Consider the following 16,788-nt stretch of genomic DNA (forward strand, 5'->3'; position numbering starts at 1 on the left):
ATAGTTTAGTGTAATACCATTCCCGCGCCAACAACCCAGGTTCAATTTCCCCAGCAGAAAGATGCTGCCTGACCTGCTGAGTTTCTCCTGTGTTTAGTGTGTGAGTTCCTTGAGCAGATTGTTTGCCTCTCCAGATTCTAGTACCTTCAATCCCTTGTGTCTTTATCCTAGTGAATCTTTTCTAAACCATTTTTAACTTAATCATCTCCCTGTGGTGTGGTGACCACAAATGTGTGTAATACTCCAAGTGCGGCCTAACCAAGGTATTGTACAACTGTAAACACGAGGAAATCTGCAGATGCTGGAAATTCAAGCAACACACACGAAATGCTGGTGGAACACAGCAGACCAGGCAGCATCTATAGGGAGAAGCGCCTGACGAAGGGTCTCGGCCCGAAACATCGACAGCGCTTCTCCCTATAGATGCTGTCTGGCCTGGTGTGTTCCACCAGCATTTTGTGTGTGTTTATTGTACAACTGTAACAGGATGTCCCTAGTCTTAAACTTGTACCTCTGCTGAAAGCCAGCTTCACTGATCTGATTACCTGTGCCAGAACTATGTACACACTCTTCTGTATCCGGTCATCCCAAACTCATCCTTTTTAAAAGTTGATTTTGGGTAATTATTTGAATTTATTTTATTTGGAGATACAGCATGGAGTGGGCCCTTCTGGGCTTCCAGCAACCCTGATTAACCCTAACCTGATGAGGCGAGGGTCTGCATTGGTCAGAGTTGACCATGGACGATCCCAAAGGAACAGCGGAGACCGATGCAGTTTGGTACTTTTCCTTCGCGGTTTACTCCCAAAGCCTTCCCCATGAGTGGGTATGGCCACAAGGCAGTGGAGGTTTGAGCTCAGAGTTTTCCTTCTCCTAGAGAAGCTGCCAACCAGGGCTGCTGAGACCTATCTGCCCGAATCAACGGGTTTTAAGGCACTAGTAACCTGCCTTTGCCGCTTCTCCTATTAGTAGAACCAGTTCCAACGGGCCTAGCGGCTAAGCCACAAGCCAAAGCCGGGAGCTGGACTTGGTTGTCAGAGGCTATTTGAGGCGCACGCCTTTGGGAACACGTGGGAGCTTGTCCCATTACCACCTCCTGGGACAAGTTACGTTGACCAAGTAACCTACCCGGTACTCCTTTGGACAATGGGAGCAAACCAGGGGACCTGGGGAAAACCCACACGATCCACAGGGAGGAATTCCAGAATGGCCCAGGAACTGAACAGCAAACTCCGGACTGCCCCGAGCTGTCATAGCGCAGTCTAACTGCTACGCTACCATGGCAATGAGATTCAACTCGTGCTGTCTGGGTGAGCAGTTCAGGTCCCCGGATCACGGACTCGTAAGAGACAGGGGCAGAATGAGGCCATTCAGCCCAGTGAGTCGACTTTGTCATTCCATCATGGCTGATTTATTATCCCTCTCAACCTGGGGTCCACGGGCCCCTTAGTTAACTGTAGGGGTCTAGGGCTTTAAAAAACGTTGGGAATCCCTACTCTAAAGCAAATTCTCCTGCCTTCTCCCCGTAACCTTTGATGCCCTTACTAATCAAGAACCTATCAACCACCATTTTAAATATATCCAATGATTTGTCCTCCAGAACCGTCTGTGGCAATGAATTCCACAGATTCACCACCCCCTCCCACCCATCACTGGAAGTATCCTCTCCATGTCCTCTGTGTCCAGGTCTTTCAATATTTGATAATTCTCAATGAGATCTCCCTCATTCTTCTGAATGCCAGTGAGTACAGGCCCGGAGCCTTCAAACTCTTCCTACGTTAATCCAGTGACAGTTGTACCAGGGTGAGAGATTAACCTTTTGTTCTTTCTGCCCGTTGTGCTTCCCAGGGAACCAGAGAGGAGGATGATGTTGTGAGCGAGGATCTTGTGGCTCAGGACGCCAAGGTAGGTCCGCAGCAGATCAAACCCAGACTTGGCGGCTTGATAGAGGTGTGTAAAATGATCAGGTTCAAGGATCAACTTTGTTCACCGTATACAATCAGAGGCCACTTTCTTACAGACCTCCCGTACCTGTGTACGTTTGTGGTTCTTCTGCTGATGTGGCCCATCCCCTTCAAAATTCGACGTGTTGTCCATTCTGCACGCTACACTGTTGTGACGTGTGGCTGTCTGAGTTACTGACGCTGTCCTGTCAGTTTGAACCACTCTGGCCCTTTCTCATTAACGAGGCATTCCCCCAACAGAACCACTGTTCAATGGATTTTATTTTTGTTTTCCACACTATTTTCTGTAAACTCTGGAGACTGTGTGTGAAAATCCTTGAAGATCAACAGTTTTTGACATCCCTGCCTGGCACCAGCAATCATTCCATGATCAAAGTCACCTAGATCACATTTCTTCCTCAGTCTGACGTTTGGTCTGAACAAAGACTGAACCTCTTAATAACGAGATTGGAGTGCTGCTCAGGTCTGTGCAAAACAAGTATTTACCATGCGTGTGGTATGGCTTAATAACATGCAACAAGAGACTTTGATGGTCCGTAACATTCAAAGGCCAATGGAAAGCCAGGGTGTAGCATTATTCAGCTGCACAGCTGGGAAGAAGCTGTTTCCTAGTCTTACTGTCTTGGCTGAGATGTTTCGGCATCTCCTACCAGACGGCAGGAGACTGAACAGACAGTGTCCGGGATGGGATGAGTCTTTAATCACGTTACCAGCTCACAGTAGGCATCGAGGATTGTAGATTGTCCTCCAGAAATGATAGGATTAATGGGCCAAATGTCTTCCTGATGCTCATGGCTGTGTTTTGAATCCCGTAGGAGCTGTACGAAGCTGGGGAGCTCCAGTGGGGAACAGAAGAGAGCCAGTTTATCACCATCCTGGGAAGCCGTAGTTTCTGCCACCTTCGGTTAGGTATGGCTCAACAGCAACATGGAATTGCCAGCAGCTCCTCCGTAAGACTCAGGAATAGAATTAGGCCTTTCAGCTGATCAAGCTCACTCCGCCATTCTATCGTGGCTGATGTATTACCCCTCTCAACCCCATTCTCCTGTCTTCGCCCTATAACTTTGGACCCCCTTACTAATCAAGTTGTTATCAATCTGGTTTAAATATCCCCAATGACTTGGCCTCCACAGATTCACCACTGTCTGGCTAAAGAAATTCCCCCTCATCTGTGTTCTAAGGGTATGTCCTTGTATTCTGAGGCTGTGCCCTCTGGTCCTAGACTCCCCCACAATAGGAAACATCCTCTCCACATCCACTCTATCTGTGTCCTCTGGTCCTAGACTCCCCCACTATAGGAAACATCCTCTCCACATCCACTCTATCTGTGTCCTCTGGTCCTAGACTCCCCCACTATAGGAAACATCCTCTCCACATCCACTCTATCTGTGTCCTCTGGTCCTAGACTCCCCCACTATAGGAAACATCCTCTCCACATCCACTCTATCTGTGTCCTCTGGTCCTAGACTCCCCACTATAAGAAACATCCCCTCCACATCCACTCTATCTGTGTCCTCTGGTCCTAGACTCTCCCGCTATAGGAAACATCCTCTCCATATCCACTCTATCTGTGTCCTCTGGTCCTAGATTCCCCTACTATAGGAAACATCCTCTCCACATCCACTCTATCTGTGTCCTCTGGTCCTAGACTCCCTCACTATAGGAAACATCCTCTCCACATCCACTCTATCTGTGTCCTCTGGTCCTAGACTCCCCCGCTATAGGAAACATCCTCTCCATATCCACTCTATCTGTGTCCTCTGGTCCTAGACTCCCTCACTATAGGAAACATCCTCTCCACATCCACTCTATCTGTGTCCTCTGGTCCTAGACTCCCCCGCTATAGGAAACATCCCCTCCACATCCACTCAATATAGCCCTTTCAATATTTGGTATGTGAGATTTCACAACCCCCCCCCCATTCTTCTAAACTAAGTTCATCGAGTATTGGCCCAGACACGTCAAACACTCTTCATATTTTAACCCTTTCATTCCTGGGATCACCTCCTCTGTGCCCTCTCGAATGCCAGCGTGTCCTTTCTTAGATGTAGACGGGTACATGAATAGGAAAGGTTTGGAGGGGTTTGGTCCAAATGTAGGCAAATGGGCCTAACTTAGATGGCATCATGGCTGAGTTGGGCTGAAGGGCCTTTGACTCCATGACAATGGTCTGGTCTGGTTACCAGTCCCCTGATACGATCAGAAGGAGCAATCAGTCGGCCTTTTCCAGATGTGAGTGTTTCCTTGTTCAATGCTAACCATCTGTCCGGGTGGCTGGCGGTTGTTAGTGTAGTGGCCTGTTGCAGTACTCTCTTTCTAAATCTGCACTAGGGTTGGGAGCTATTTTGTCACCTGGGTTTAATTTCTGTAATAATTGGAAAACAAAATAATGCAGCTGTTGGAAATGAGCAATAAAAAGTTATTGAAGCTACGTAGTCATGTGTGGTTAGCATAACACTACACTGCATCTGCAACCTGGGTTCAATTCCTGCCATTGTCTGTAATTTCTCCTCGTGACCATGTGGGTTTCCTCTGGGTGCTCTGGTTTCTCCCACTTCCCAAATATGTACAGGTTAGTTGCTCGCATGGGTAACATTTGGTGGTTTGGGCCTTAAGGGCATGTTACTATTACTGTATCTCTTAAAAAAATGTTCTTTTCCAGTGTTTGACGAGTATCGGGATATCGCTGGGAAGGAGATTGAAGACAGCCTGCGGGACGAGCTTTCAGGGGACTTTCAGAAGCTGATGTTGACAGTGGGTAAGGAAACACTTGCTGATGGTTGGTGGGAAGTCAAAGTCAAGTCAATTGTGTTACGAACCCCCGTAACTGGGTCACTTACCAGCAAAGATAGAGAGGTCCGTTGAAGTCTGATGGTACTATTTTTAAAAGCATTTATTGATAAAGGGGCACAAAAATAAGATTAATGCAAACATACAGATAATAAATGTCGTCAATACTAAATCTGAAAGCGCGGGTATAATAATAACCAATAAGAAATAGCTCTATTGTTGTCTAGGGGCTAATGTATTGTCCGATGGAAATATAAAAGTCACTGTTAGTTCGTTCAAGCTGCAGCGTTTTGGGTTTAAGAGAGAGATGTTTAAACTTGCCCAGGTCTTTTATGATGCCAATCCTTTGAGTCGGGGAGTGGGTTTCCCCGTTGTTAGCTAAAAGCCGTTTTCCGTGGGACCAGCCACCAGTCCCAGGCAACGGAACTGAACGCACGTGGCCTCCTTCAAATGGCTTCCCGCTATTACGGGTTCGCTAGCGTTTCTTCTGGTGCGTCTGAGGGGCTGTTCCCACAGACCCTCTTTTATCCTGACTCGCAGGGTCGTAGATGTCAATCAGGTTGGGGGTGATGCAATCTCTCCCTCAACCAGCCCACTTTGCCTGAGGGTGTCCACGTAGTACAGTCTCCAATCCACAAATTCACCTTCCGGAGACAATGGCCATGTCCCGTAGCTTTACATCGCCGGGGGAACGAGACATTCCGCACGTCTCTCTCTCATTCTCCTGGGCCCCCTGACCCAACCCAACAGTGATCTTGCAATTCTTACAAAGGAGGGGGCTGCAGGCATAACACCCCCTTTCTTCAACGCGTTTTTACCAGCGGTTAAAACGAAGTAGTACAGAGTCTTACAGGATTGTGGAATCTAACACAATACAAAAGCTTTTCCTTTTCACTACAGAGGAATACAGTTATACAGTCAATTCAGCATCTAAACAGTTAATGATTATAGTGTCACTTCCTTTAATATCTCAACGTCTTGTACCTTACTAAAGTCTTGTAGCGTCAGACTTCAATTTAATAACCACCTATTTTTATTTCCTCCCCTCAGCAACAAAACTAAGGAGTTGTGATCTTAGCTTACGTGCATCTACAAAAGTTTATGTAAATACTAATCTTTCGGTCGTTTTCAAACTTAACAGGCAGGCTTCCATGGGGTTGTCTTTATTATTCACATGCTTTGTCGAAATCCCTTACAACCGGCTGTGCTATTTAAAAATGGCATCCCCATTAACCGTCGCCTCTTTTCCGGTTGGTTCCCATGTGGGGAGCTGGGGTACTTTGACGAAATAAACTCTCGCCCGCTTTTTCCATAGGAATTATTTTATCAATACCGTGTCCCAAACTTAGACCATCTCCTGAATTTCCACCCAACTCTTTAATTTTACTCGGGTGGCTAGCCCTCTCGTCAGGACCCTTCAGGCTATGTGTTTTCGGTTCGAACTCTTTGTTGAAGCAGCATTTCAAATTCTGCCTTTTCACACCACACTCTGGAATAACAATAGCGTGGGGGGCCCCGCCGGCTTAATCTGTAAGCGATCTGCAGGGTTTAAAATTTCTTCATTCGATTTGGGAACTACAGATTTCCCGTTTCCTTCAATAATAATATTTATCTCCCCACTTTTGAGCTCCGCATTAACGTTTAACACACCTTCGAGCACAAACACCTGGGAACTCTCACTTCCCACTATTACCAAGGTTAACCCTTTTCCCACTGAACCAAGTCTATCTGACCCACAAGGACGGCCGTCTCGTTCCACTGAATCAAATACCTCAGACTTTTTCTGAGCTCCGTTACTAGGTTCAGTACCACGTGCATCCTCATCTTGGACACACTCAAACGGGACATTGGCCTCTTCCCGGCTTTCAATACCCGTACCCTTTTCAAATTCTAAGTTCCCCCGATCCTCCCAGTTACTCTCTGGGCAACTCCCTTCCGGAGTAAACTCAACCCCGCGGGCTGAAACAACCTCATCTGCCATCCCAGCAGACTTCTTCAAGGTAATGGCATCCTTTTCATCTTGGACTGCCCTCATTTCATTATAGGGAGCACCTTCCGAATTTTCAACTTCTTCAAACAGTTCTGCCAAACCAGACAGATCATCCCCGTCCAACTCTGGACCTCTTAACCGCTCTAATGGTTCCTCATCTTTATTTTCTGTCTCTGGAACCTTTCTCCTCGCTAAGGGCAGGTCTACCTCCTCTCCCTTACCCTCTTTCACCTTACTACTCTTTGTTTTACCACCCTCTAAACCCTCGTAGTACAGGGTCGGTAGAAACGTCTCGGCCAAATCGAAACTGGCTGGATTTAAACTGCTCTCATTCTCAGCTGCCTCTCTCGACAGGCTGCGAGTGACCGCACATGTGGGATAGATCTTGGAATCTAGGGGCGGGGCTGCAGAACTCACCGGCTGGCTTGTCAGCGTCATTGCTGCCCAAACCTTACCACCGGCTAAATCATTACCGAGAAGGACATCCGCATCAGTTCTCGGGAATTCTGATCGCACCCCTATTTCAACTGGTCCAGATACCAGCTCACAATCCATAATAATGACCTTATGTAAGGGCACCATTTCTGTCCCTTATTCCCTTCACAGCTACCATTCTCATCTTGCGACCAAACTCTAGTACCTTACTGCTGATCAACGACAGCTCAGCCCCCGTGTCTCTCCAGATCCGTACGGGAACTGGTGTGTCTCCCTCCCTCACAGACACGGTTCCGTGTGACAGACAAGTCTCAGACCCTTCTCGTACTCTGTCTACCCCGGGCTCTCTTGTTGATTTACTGATTACCACGGCACATCCGATAGGGACTGCTGCTTTCCCTTTTCCTGTCTCTTTCCTCGGAGCAAAGCACCAAGATGCAATATGCCCCCCCTTTACACAATTAGAACAGGTCAAGCCCAGAAATCTCTGGCCGTCTGTCCTTTCCCCCTCAACCTTACCACTAGCTCCCGGCGGGACCTCTGCCTCAGCCGGCAGACTTTCTCGATCGTTCCCACGGTCTCTCTGGGAACTTTTAATTGAGGAAAACTTTGTCTTGTGGGTTAGGGCATATTCATCTGCGAACCTAGCAAATTCTGAGATGGACTTATTCGGCTTCTCATTCAAATACATCTGGATGTCCTCCGAAACACAACCTTTAAATTCCTCGATCAGAATTAACTCCCTGAGACGCCCATAATCCTCTGCCACTATCTCTGCTGTGCACCAACGGTCCAAGAGCACACCCTTCTCATAGGCAAACTCGGTATATGTCTGATTCCACCCTTTCTTTAAATTTCTAAACTTTTGTCTATACGCCTCAGGTACTAGCTCATAACTCCGGAGAATGGCCGCCTTTACGTTGTCATAACTCTCCTCCTCCTCCTCCTCCTCCATGGCCAATGCCGTATATGCCTGCTGTGCCTTCCCTTTTAACACACTTTGTAACAGCGCCACCCACTGACCTCTGGGCCACTTCTGATACACTGCCACCTTTTCAAAAAGCAAGAAATAACTGTCAACATCGGTCTCCTCGAACGGAGGTACTAACCTCAACTCTCGACTACATTGAAACGCTCCTCTCGGTCTGACCCCTGAACTCGTGGCTCTTGCCGTAATTTCTCCATTTCCAAGTCATGTTTCCTCTGTTTCTCGGCCTCCCTCTCCTTCTCAGCTTCCTCCAGCTGCTTTAACTGAATTGCATGTTCCAACTTTAATTTCTCCAACTCTAACTGAGCCGTCCCACTAGCTGGTATCTGTTCAGGGATATTTTCCAATACCTCAGCTGTAAACACATTCTTCCCAATATAATACTGAGTTATTGCCCTTCACACCTCCCGCTTTTTCATTGACGACCTCACCTCTACGAGGTTTAACCCTTTCACCAAACTTATTAAGTCTGATTTGGTGGCCGCCTCTAGCGCCTCCAGAGTCGGGTTTTCAATAAATTCACCCACGTCCATCTTTGCTGGTTTCCCATCTGGCTACCCGCGTAACCAGATCCAAGTTTGGACTTACAAGCCCGATTCACTGGCCTCCCCAATTTGGTGTCAAATCCCGAGACGAGAACTCCACTTGTTACGAACCCCGTAACTGGGTCACTTACCAGCAAAGATAGAGAGGTCTGTTGAAGTCTGATGGTACTATTTTTAAAAGCATTTATTAATAAAGGGGCACAAAAATAAGATTAATGCAAACATACAGATAATATACGTCATCAATACTAAATCTAAAAGCGCGGGTATAATAATAACCAATAAGAAATAGCTCTATCGTTGTCTAGGGGCTAATGTATTGTCCGATGGAAATATAAAAGTCACTGTTATTTCGTTCAAGCTGCAGCGTTTCGGGTTTAAGAGAGAGACGTTTAAACTTGCCCAGGTCTTTTATGATGCCAATCCGTTGAGTCGGGGAGTTGGTTTCCCCGTTGTTAGCTAAAAGCCGTTTTCCGAGGTACCAGCCACCAGTCCCAGGCAACGGAACTGAACGCACGTGGCCTCCTTCAAATGGCTTCCCGCTATTACGGGTTCGCTAGCGTATCTTCTGGTGCGTCTGAGGGGCTGTTCCCACAGACCCTCTTTTATCCTGACTCGCAGGGTTGTAGATGTCAATCAGGTTGGGGGTGATGCAATCTCTCCCTCAACCAGCCCACTTTGCCTGAGGGTGTCCACATAGTACAGTCTCCAATCCACAAAATTCACCTTCCGGAGACAATGGCCATGTCCCGTAGCTTTACATCGCCGGGGGAACGAGACTCTCTCATTCTCCTGGGCCCCCTGACCCAACCCAACAATGATCTTGTGATTCTCACAAAGGAGGGGGCTGCAGGCATACAATTGTCATCTGCACAAGTCCATAGGTGCACAGGTGCAAGGAGAAACTTACTTGGGTGGCAAGATCTCTGAGAATCTGAGCTGGTTCCAACATATTGAGGTATCTATAAAGAAGTCAAGACAGCTGCAATATTTCATTTGGGGTTTGAAGAGATTTCATTTGTCAACTAAAACACTCAAACTTTTATAGATGTACCGTGGAGAGCATTCTGACAGGCTGCATCACTGTCTGGTATGGGGGAAGGGTTGCTGTACAGGACTGAAAGATGCTACAGAAAGTTGTAAAATTAGTCAGCTCCATCTTGGTACTAGCCTCCGCAGTATCCAAGACATCTTCAAGAAGGTGTCTCATAAAGGGAACATCCATTATTAAAGACCCCCCTCACCCAGGGCATGCCCTCTTCTCACTGTTACCATCAGGAAGGAGGTACAGAAGCCTGAAGTCACACACAGCGATTCAGGAACAGCTTCTTCCCCTCTGCCATCCGATTCCTAAATGGACATTGAACCCATGAACACGACCTCACGTTTTTTTTAAATATACAGTGCCTATAAAAAGTATTCACCCTCCTGGAAATTTTCATGTTTTATTGTTTTACAACATTGAACCACAGTGAAATTAATTTGGCTTTTTAACCACTGATCAACAGAAAAATACTCTTTTGTGTCAAAGTGGAATCAGATCTCTACAAGGTGATCTAGATTAATTACAAATATAAAACACAAAATAATTGATTGGCCAGTATATTGTAGATGCACCTTTGGCAGCAATTACAGCCTTGAGTCTGTGTGGATAGGTCTATATCAGCTTTGCACATCTGGACACTGCAATTCTTCTTTATAAAACTGCTCAAGCTCTGTCAGATTACATGGGGATTGAGAGTGAACAGCCCTTTTCAAGTCCAGCCACAAATTCTCAATTGGATTGAGGTCTGGACTCTGACTTGGCCACTCCAGGACGTTAACTTTGTTGATTTTAAGTTGTTCCTGTGTAGCTTTGGATTTGTGCCTGGGGTCATTGTCTTGCCAGAAAGCAAATCTTCTCCCAGGTCACAGTTCTCTTGCAGACTGCATCAGGTTTTCCTCCAGGATTTCCCTGTATTTTGCTGCATTCATTTTACCCTCTGCCTTCACAAGCCTTCCAGGGCCTGATGCAGTGAAGCATCCCCACAGCGTGATGCAGTCACCACCATGCTTCACGGTAGGATTGGTATGAGTTTGATGCTGTGCGGTGTTTGGCTTACACCAAACATAGCATTTAGTGTGATGGCCAGAAAGCCCAATCTTGGTTTTATCAGACCACAGAACCTTCTTCCCGCTGACTTCGGAGACTCCCACATGCAATCTAGCTGAGATTTCTGAGAGTTTTTTCAACAGTGGCTTTCTCTTTGCCACTCTCCCATAAAGCTGTGACTGGTGAAGCTCCCGGGTAACAGTTGTTGTATGCACAGTCTCTCCCATCTCAGCCACTGAAGCTTGTAACCCCTCCAGAGTTGTCACAGGTCTCTTGGTGGCCCCCCTCACCAGTCGCCTTTTTGCACGGTCACTCAGTTTTTGAGGATGACCTGCAGTAGGTGCCATATTCTTTCCATTTCTTCATGACTGATTTAACTCCAAGGGATATTCAGTGATTTTGAAATTTACTTCTATCCATCTCCTGACTTGTGCTTTTCATTAACCTTTTCATGGAGTTGCCTGCAGTGTTCTTCTGTCTTCATGGTGTAGTTTTTGCCAGGATACTGACTCACCAGCAGTTGGACCTTCCAGATACAGGAGTATTTTTACTACAATCAATTGAAACACCGCGACTGAACACAGATCTCCATTTAACTAATTATGTGACTTCTTAAACCAATTGGCTGCACCAGTGATACTTTTGTATGTCATATTAAAGGGGTTGAATACTTATGAGAAGCTGGGAGGTGATAGGTGAGACCAGATGAGGGGGAAGGTGGGTGGGTGGGGAGGGGGATGAACTGAGACACTGGGAGGTGATAGGTGAGACCAAGTGAGGGGGAAGGTGGGTGGGTGAGGGAGCGGGATGAAGTGAGACACTGGGAGGTGATAGGTGAGACCAGATGAGGGGGAAGGTGGGTGGGTGGGGGAGGGGATGAAGTGAGACACTGGGAGGTGATAGGTGAGACCAGGTGAGGGGGAAGGTGGGTGGGGGAGGGGGATGAAGTGAGACACTGGGAGGTGATAGGTGAGACCAGGTGAGGGGGAAGGTGGGTGGGTGGGGAGGGGGATGAAGTGAGACACTGGGAGGTGATAGGTGAGACCAGGTGAGGGGGAAGGTGGGTGTGTGGGGGAGGGGATGAAGTGAGACACTGGAAGGTGATAGGTGAGACCAGGTGAGGGGGAAGGTGGGTGGGGGAGGGGGATGAAGTGAGACACTGGGAGGTGATAGGTGAGACCAGGTGAGGGGGAAGGTGGGTGGGTGGGGAGGGGGATGAAGTGAGACACTGGGAGGTGATAGGTGAGACCAGGTGAGGGGGAAGGTGGGTGGGTGGGGAGGAGGACGAAGTAAGACACTGGGAGGTGATAGGTGAGACCAGGTGAGGGGGAAGGTGGGTGGGTAGGGGAGGGGGATGAAGTGAGACACTGGGAGGTGATAAGTGAGACCAGGTGAGGGGGAAGGTGGGTGGGTGGGGGAGGGGGATGAAGTGAGACACTGGGAGGTGATAGGTGAGACCAGGTGAGGGGGAAGGTGGGTGAGGGAGGGGGATGAAGTGAGACACTGGGAGGTGATAGGTGAGACCAGGTGAGGGGGAAGGTGGGTGGGTGGGGAGGGGGATGAAGTGAGACACTGGGAGGTGATAGGTGAGACCAGGTGAGGGGGAAGGTGGGTGGGTGGGGAGGAGGACGAAGTAAGACACTGGGAGGTGATAGGTGAGACCAGGTGAGGGGGAAGGTGGGTGGGTGGGGGAGGGGGATGAAGTGAGACACTGGGAGGTGATAGGTGAGACCAGGTGAGGGGGAAGGTGGGTGGGTGGGGAGGAGGACGAAGTAAGACACTGGGAGGTGATAGGTGAGACCAGGTGAGGGGGAAGGTGGGTGGGGAGGGGATGAAGTGAGACACTGGGAGGTGATAGGTGAGTCCAGGTGAGGGGGAAGGTGGGTGGGTGGGGAGGGGGATGAAGTGAGACACTGGGAGGTGATAGGTGAGACCAGGTGAGGGGGAAGGTGGGTGGGGAGGGGGATGAAGTGAGACACTGGGAGGTGATAGGTGAGACCAGGTGAGGGGGAAGGTGGGTGGGTGGGGAGAGGGATGAAGTGAGACACTGGGAGGTGATAGGTGAGACCAGGTGAGGGGGAAGGTGGGTGGGTGGGTATATAGGGAAGTGCGTGCACAAGGATTAAAGACTTGTAGATGGTATATAGTATAGGGAAGTGCGTGCACAAGGATTAAAGACTTGTAGATGGTATATAGTATAGGGAAGTGCGTGCACAAGGATTAAAGACTTGTAGATGGTATATAGTATAGGGAAGTGCGTGCACAAGGATTAAAGACTTGTAGATGGTATATAGTATAGGGAAGTGCGTGCACAAGGATTAAAGACTTGTAGATGGTATATAGTATAGGGAAGTGCGTGCACAAGGATTAAAGACTTGTAGATGGTATATAGTATAGGGAAGTGCGTGCACAAGGATTAAAGACTTGTAGATGGTATATAGTATAGGGAAGTGCGTGCACAAGGATTAAAGACTTGTAGATGGTATATAGTATAGGGAAGTGCGTGCACAAGGATTAAAGACTTGTAGATGGTATATAGTATAGGGAAGTGCGTGCACAAGGATTAAAGACTTGTAGATGGTATATAGTATAGGGAAGTGCGTGCACAAGGATTAAAGGCTTGTAGATGGTATATAGTATAGGGAAGTGCGTGCACAAGGATTAAAGGCATAGACTATTTTCTAAACAGGGAGGACATTCAAAAATGGGAGGAGCGAAGGGATTTGGGAGCCCTCGTGCGGGATTCCCAAAAGGTTAACTCACAGGTTGAGTTGGCGGTCAGGAAGCCAAATGCAGTCTCAGTATTCATTTTGAGAAGACTAGGATTTAAAAGCAAAGATATAATGTTGAGGCTTTATAAGGCAATGGTGAGGCCTCACTTGGAGTAATGTGAACAGTTTTGGGCCCCTTATTGGAGAAAAGGTGTGCTCACATTGGAGAGTGTCAAGAGAAGGTTCATGCAAATGACTCCAGGAATGAAAGGGTTAATGTATGAGGGGTGTTTGATGGCTCCGGGCCTGTACTCACTGGAATTTAGAAGAATGAGAGGGGATCTCATTGAAACCTACCAAAAATTGAAAGGGCTAGAGAGTGGATGTAGAGAGGATGTTTCCTATAGTGGGAGAATCTAGGACTAGAGGGCACAGCCTCAGAATAGAGGGACATCCATTTAGAACAGAAATGAAGAGGAATTTCTTTAGCTGAAGAGTGGTGAATCTGTGGAATTCTTTGCCACAGAGAGTGTACAGGCATTAGGTATATTTAAAGTGAAGGTAGATAGGTTCTTGATTAGTGAGAGTGTCAAAGGTTACAGGCAGAAGGCAAGAGAGTGGATTTGAAAGGAATAATAAATCAGCCATGATGGAACAGTGAAGCAGGCTTGATGGGCCGAGTGGCCTAATACTGCTCCAATGTCTTAGGAAGGGATGTCAGAGGTAGTAGTGAATGTGTGAACTGGGGTGGGGGAGAGATGGTTGGGGAGGCACGGGGGCGGGGTGGGGGGAGAGCAGACTCTCTCTCAGCCCAAGTCATACACAGTGGAGAACGGGAGGGTGGGGGAATGGGGATGGCCTCAGGCATCCCGGGGGTTGCAGAGACTGGGAAACAACGCGGCTGAACTCACCCCTCCTGAGGTGGGCGTAACTCCTGGTACACAGTATACTGATGAACTTCGATTCCATTGAAGCAGATTCGTCATCACCGGAGCTGCACAATTCCTGGGAATCAGAAGGTATCAGAATTATATCTGCATTCATGGAACCGGAGAGATGCCTCTTTGACCACTGTGGTGCTCTCTATCCCTCCCCGTCTCACCCACCACAAGCCCCATACATTCCTCTCCTGATCTTAAGATCACAGAGACTATTTGCCCCCAGCTTTATCTGGGGGGGGGGGAGAAATGGGGTGAGACCTGCACTGTCACCCTTTCCAGAGGCAAGACTTTTTCTCAGGTTTATTTTATTTAGAGATACAGTATGGCCCAACGAGCTGTGGACCCCAGCAACCCACTGACTTAACCCTAGCCAAATCATGGGACAATTTACCATGACCAATTTACCTACTAACCCGTACATCTTTGGACTGTGGGAGGAAACCGCAGCACCTGGACAAAACCCCCATGATTAAACTCCTTACAGAATTAAACTTTGAACTAGCCAAAAGGATCTTAAAAGGCCCTATCGTATCCGTCTCCACCACCGTTGCTGGCAGCCCATTCCACGCATTCACCACTCTCTGAGTAAACACCTTACCCCTGACATCTCCTCTGTACCTACTCCCCAGCACCTTAAACCTGTGTCCTCTTGTGGCAACCATTTCAACCCTGGGAAAAAGCCTCTGACTATCCACACGATCAATGCCTCTCATCATCTTGTACACCTCTATCAGGTCACCTCTCATTCTCCGTCGCTCCCAGGAGAAAAGGCCGAGTTCACTCAACCTATTCTCATAAGGCATGCTCCCCAATCCAGACAACGTCCTTGTAAATCTCCTCTGCACCCTTTCTATGACTTCCACATCCTTCCTGTAGTGAGGCGACCAGAACTGAGCACAGTACTCCAAGTGGGGCCTGACCAGGGTCCTATATAGCTGCAACATTACCTCTCAGCTCCTAAATTCAATTCCATGATTGATGAAGGCCAATGCACCGTATGCCTTCTCAACCACAGGGTCAACCTGTGCAGCAGCTTTGAGCATCCTATGGACTTGGACCCCAAGATCCCTCTGATCCTCCACACTGCCACGAGTCTTACCATTAATACTATATTCTGCCATCATATTTGACCTACCAAAGTCAGCCACTTCACACTTATCTGGGTGTTATACTGTATTGTTTAGGGAATAATGACAAGAAAAGATAGTCTGTACATGCTCAAGCAACGAGTGCTGGAGAGAGAACTTCCAGGTTTTCCTGATCCGCGGTTGGTTGAATCCGCGGATGTGGGATGTGGAAGCTATGGAGAGGGTGCAGAGGAGATTTCCCAGGATGTTGCCTGGATTGGAGAACAAGTCATATGAAACAAGGTTAGCAGAGCTGGGACTTTTCTCTTTGGAGCGTAGAAGAATGAGAGGGGACTTGATAGAGGTCTACAAGATTATGAGAGGCATAGATAGGGTGGATAGTCAGTACCTGTTTCCCAGGGCACCAATAGCAAACACCAGAGGGCATACGTACAAAATTAAGGGAGGGAAGTTTAGGGGAGACATCAGGGGTAAGTTTTTTACACAGAGGGTTGTGAGTGCCTGGAATGACTTGCCAGGGATGGTGGTGGAGGCTAAAACATTAGGGGTATTTAAGAGCCCCTTGGACAGGCACATGGATGAAAGGAAAATAGAGGGTTACGGGGTAGTGTGGGTTTAGTACTTTTTTAAGGATTATATGGGTCAACACAACATGGAGGGCTGAAGGGCCTGTACTGTGCTGTAATGTTCTATGGTTCTATGGGTTGAACTCCATCTGCCACTTCCCAGCCCTGTTTTGCATCCTTTCAATGTCCCACTGTAACCTCTGACAGTCCTCCACACTATCCACAACACCCCCAACCTTTGTGTCATCAGCAAATTTACTAACCCATCCCTCCACTTCCTCATCCAGGTCATTTATAAAAATCACAAAGAGTAAGGGTCCCAGAACAGATCCCTGAGGCACTCCACTGGTGACAGACCTCCATGCAGAATATGACCTGTCTACAATCAGTCTTTGCCTTCTGTGGGCAAGCCAGTTCTGGATCCACAAAGCAATATCCCCTCGGATCTCATGCTTCCTTACTTTCTCAATAAGCCTTGCATAGGGTACCTTATCAAATGGCTTTGCTGAAATCCATATACTCTACATCTACTGCTCTTTTTTCATCAATGTGTTTAGTCAGATCCTCAAAAAATTCAATCAGGCTCGTAAGGCACAACCTGCCTTTGACAAAGCCATGTTAACTATTCCTAGTCATATTATACCTCACCAAATGCTCGTAAATCTTGTCTCTCAGGAT

At 47.8% G+C, this 16,788-nt stretch overlaps 1 protein-coding gene across 3 annotated transcripts in view; it reads left to right on the forward strand.

Annotated features, from left to right (window-relative positions):
* Nucleotides 1-16,788, forward strand: part of anxa6 (annexin A6) — a 143,743-nt gene that overhangs the window by 40,339 nt on the left and 86,616 nt on the right. For all 3 annotated transcript variants that reach the window (XM_059990661.1, XM_059990662.1, XM_059990663.1), the window contains 3 exons: nt 1,849-1,905; nt 2,780-2,873; nt 4,627-4,722. In XM_059990661.1, coding sequence (XP_059846644.1) covers nt 1,849-1,905; nt 2,780-2,873; nt 4,627-4,722 — 247 coding nt within the window. The remainder of the gene's footprint in view (nt 1-1,848; nt 1,906-2,779; nt 2,874-4,626; nt 4,723-16,788) is intronic.

Source organism: Hypanus sabinus, chromosome 15 (assembly GCF_030144855.1).
Source record: "Hypanus sabinus isolate sHypSab1 chromosome 15, sHypSab1.hap1, whole genome shotgun sequence".
NCBI lineage: Eukaryota > Metazoa > Chordata > Chondrichthyes > Myliobatiformes > Dasyatidae > Hypanus > Hypanus sabinus.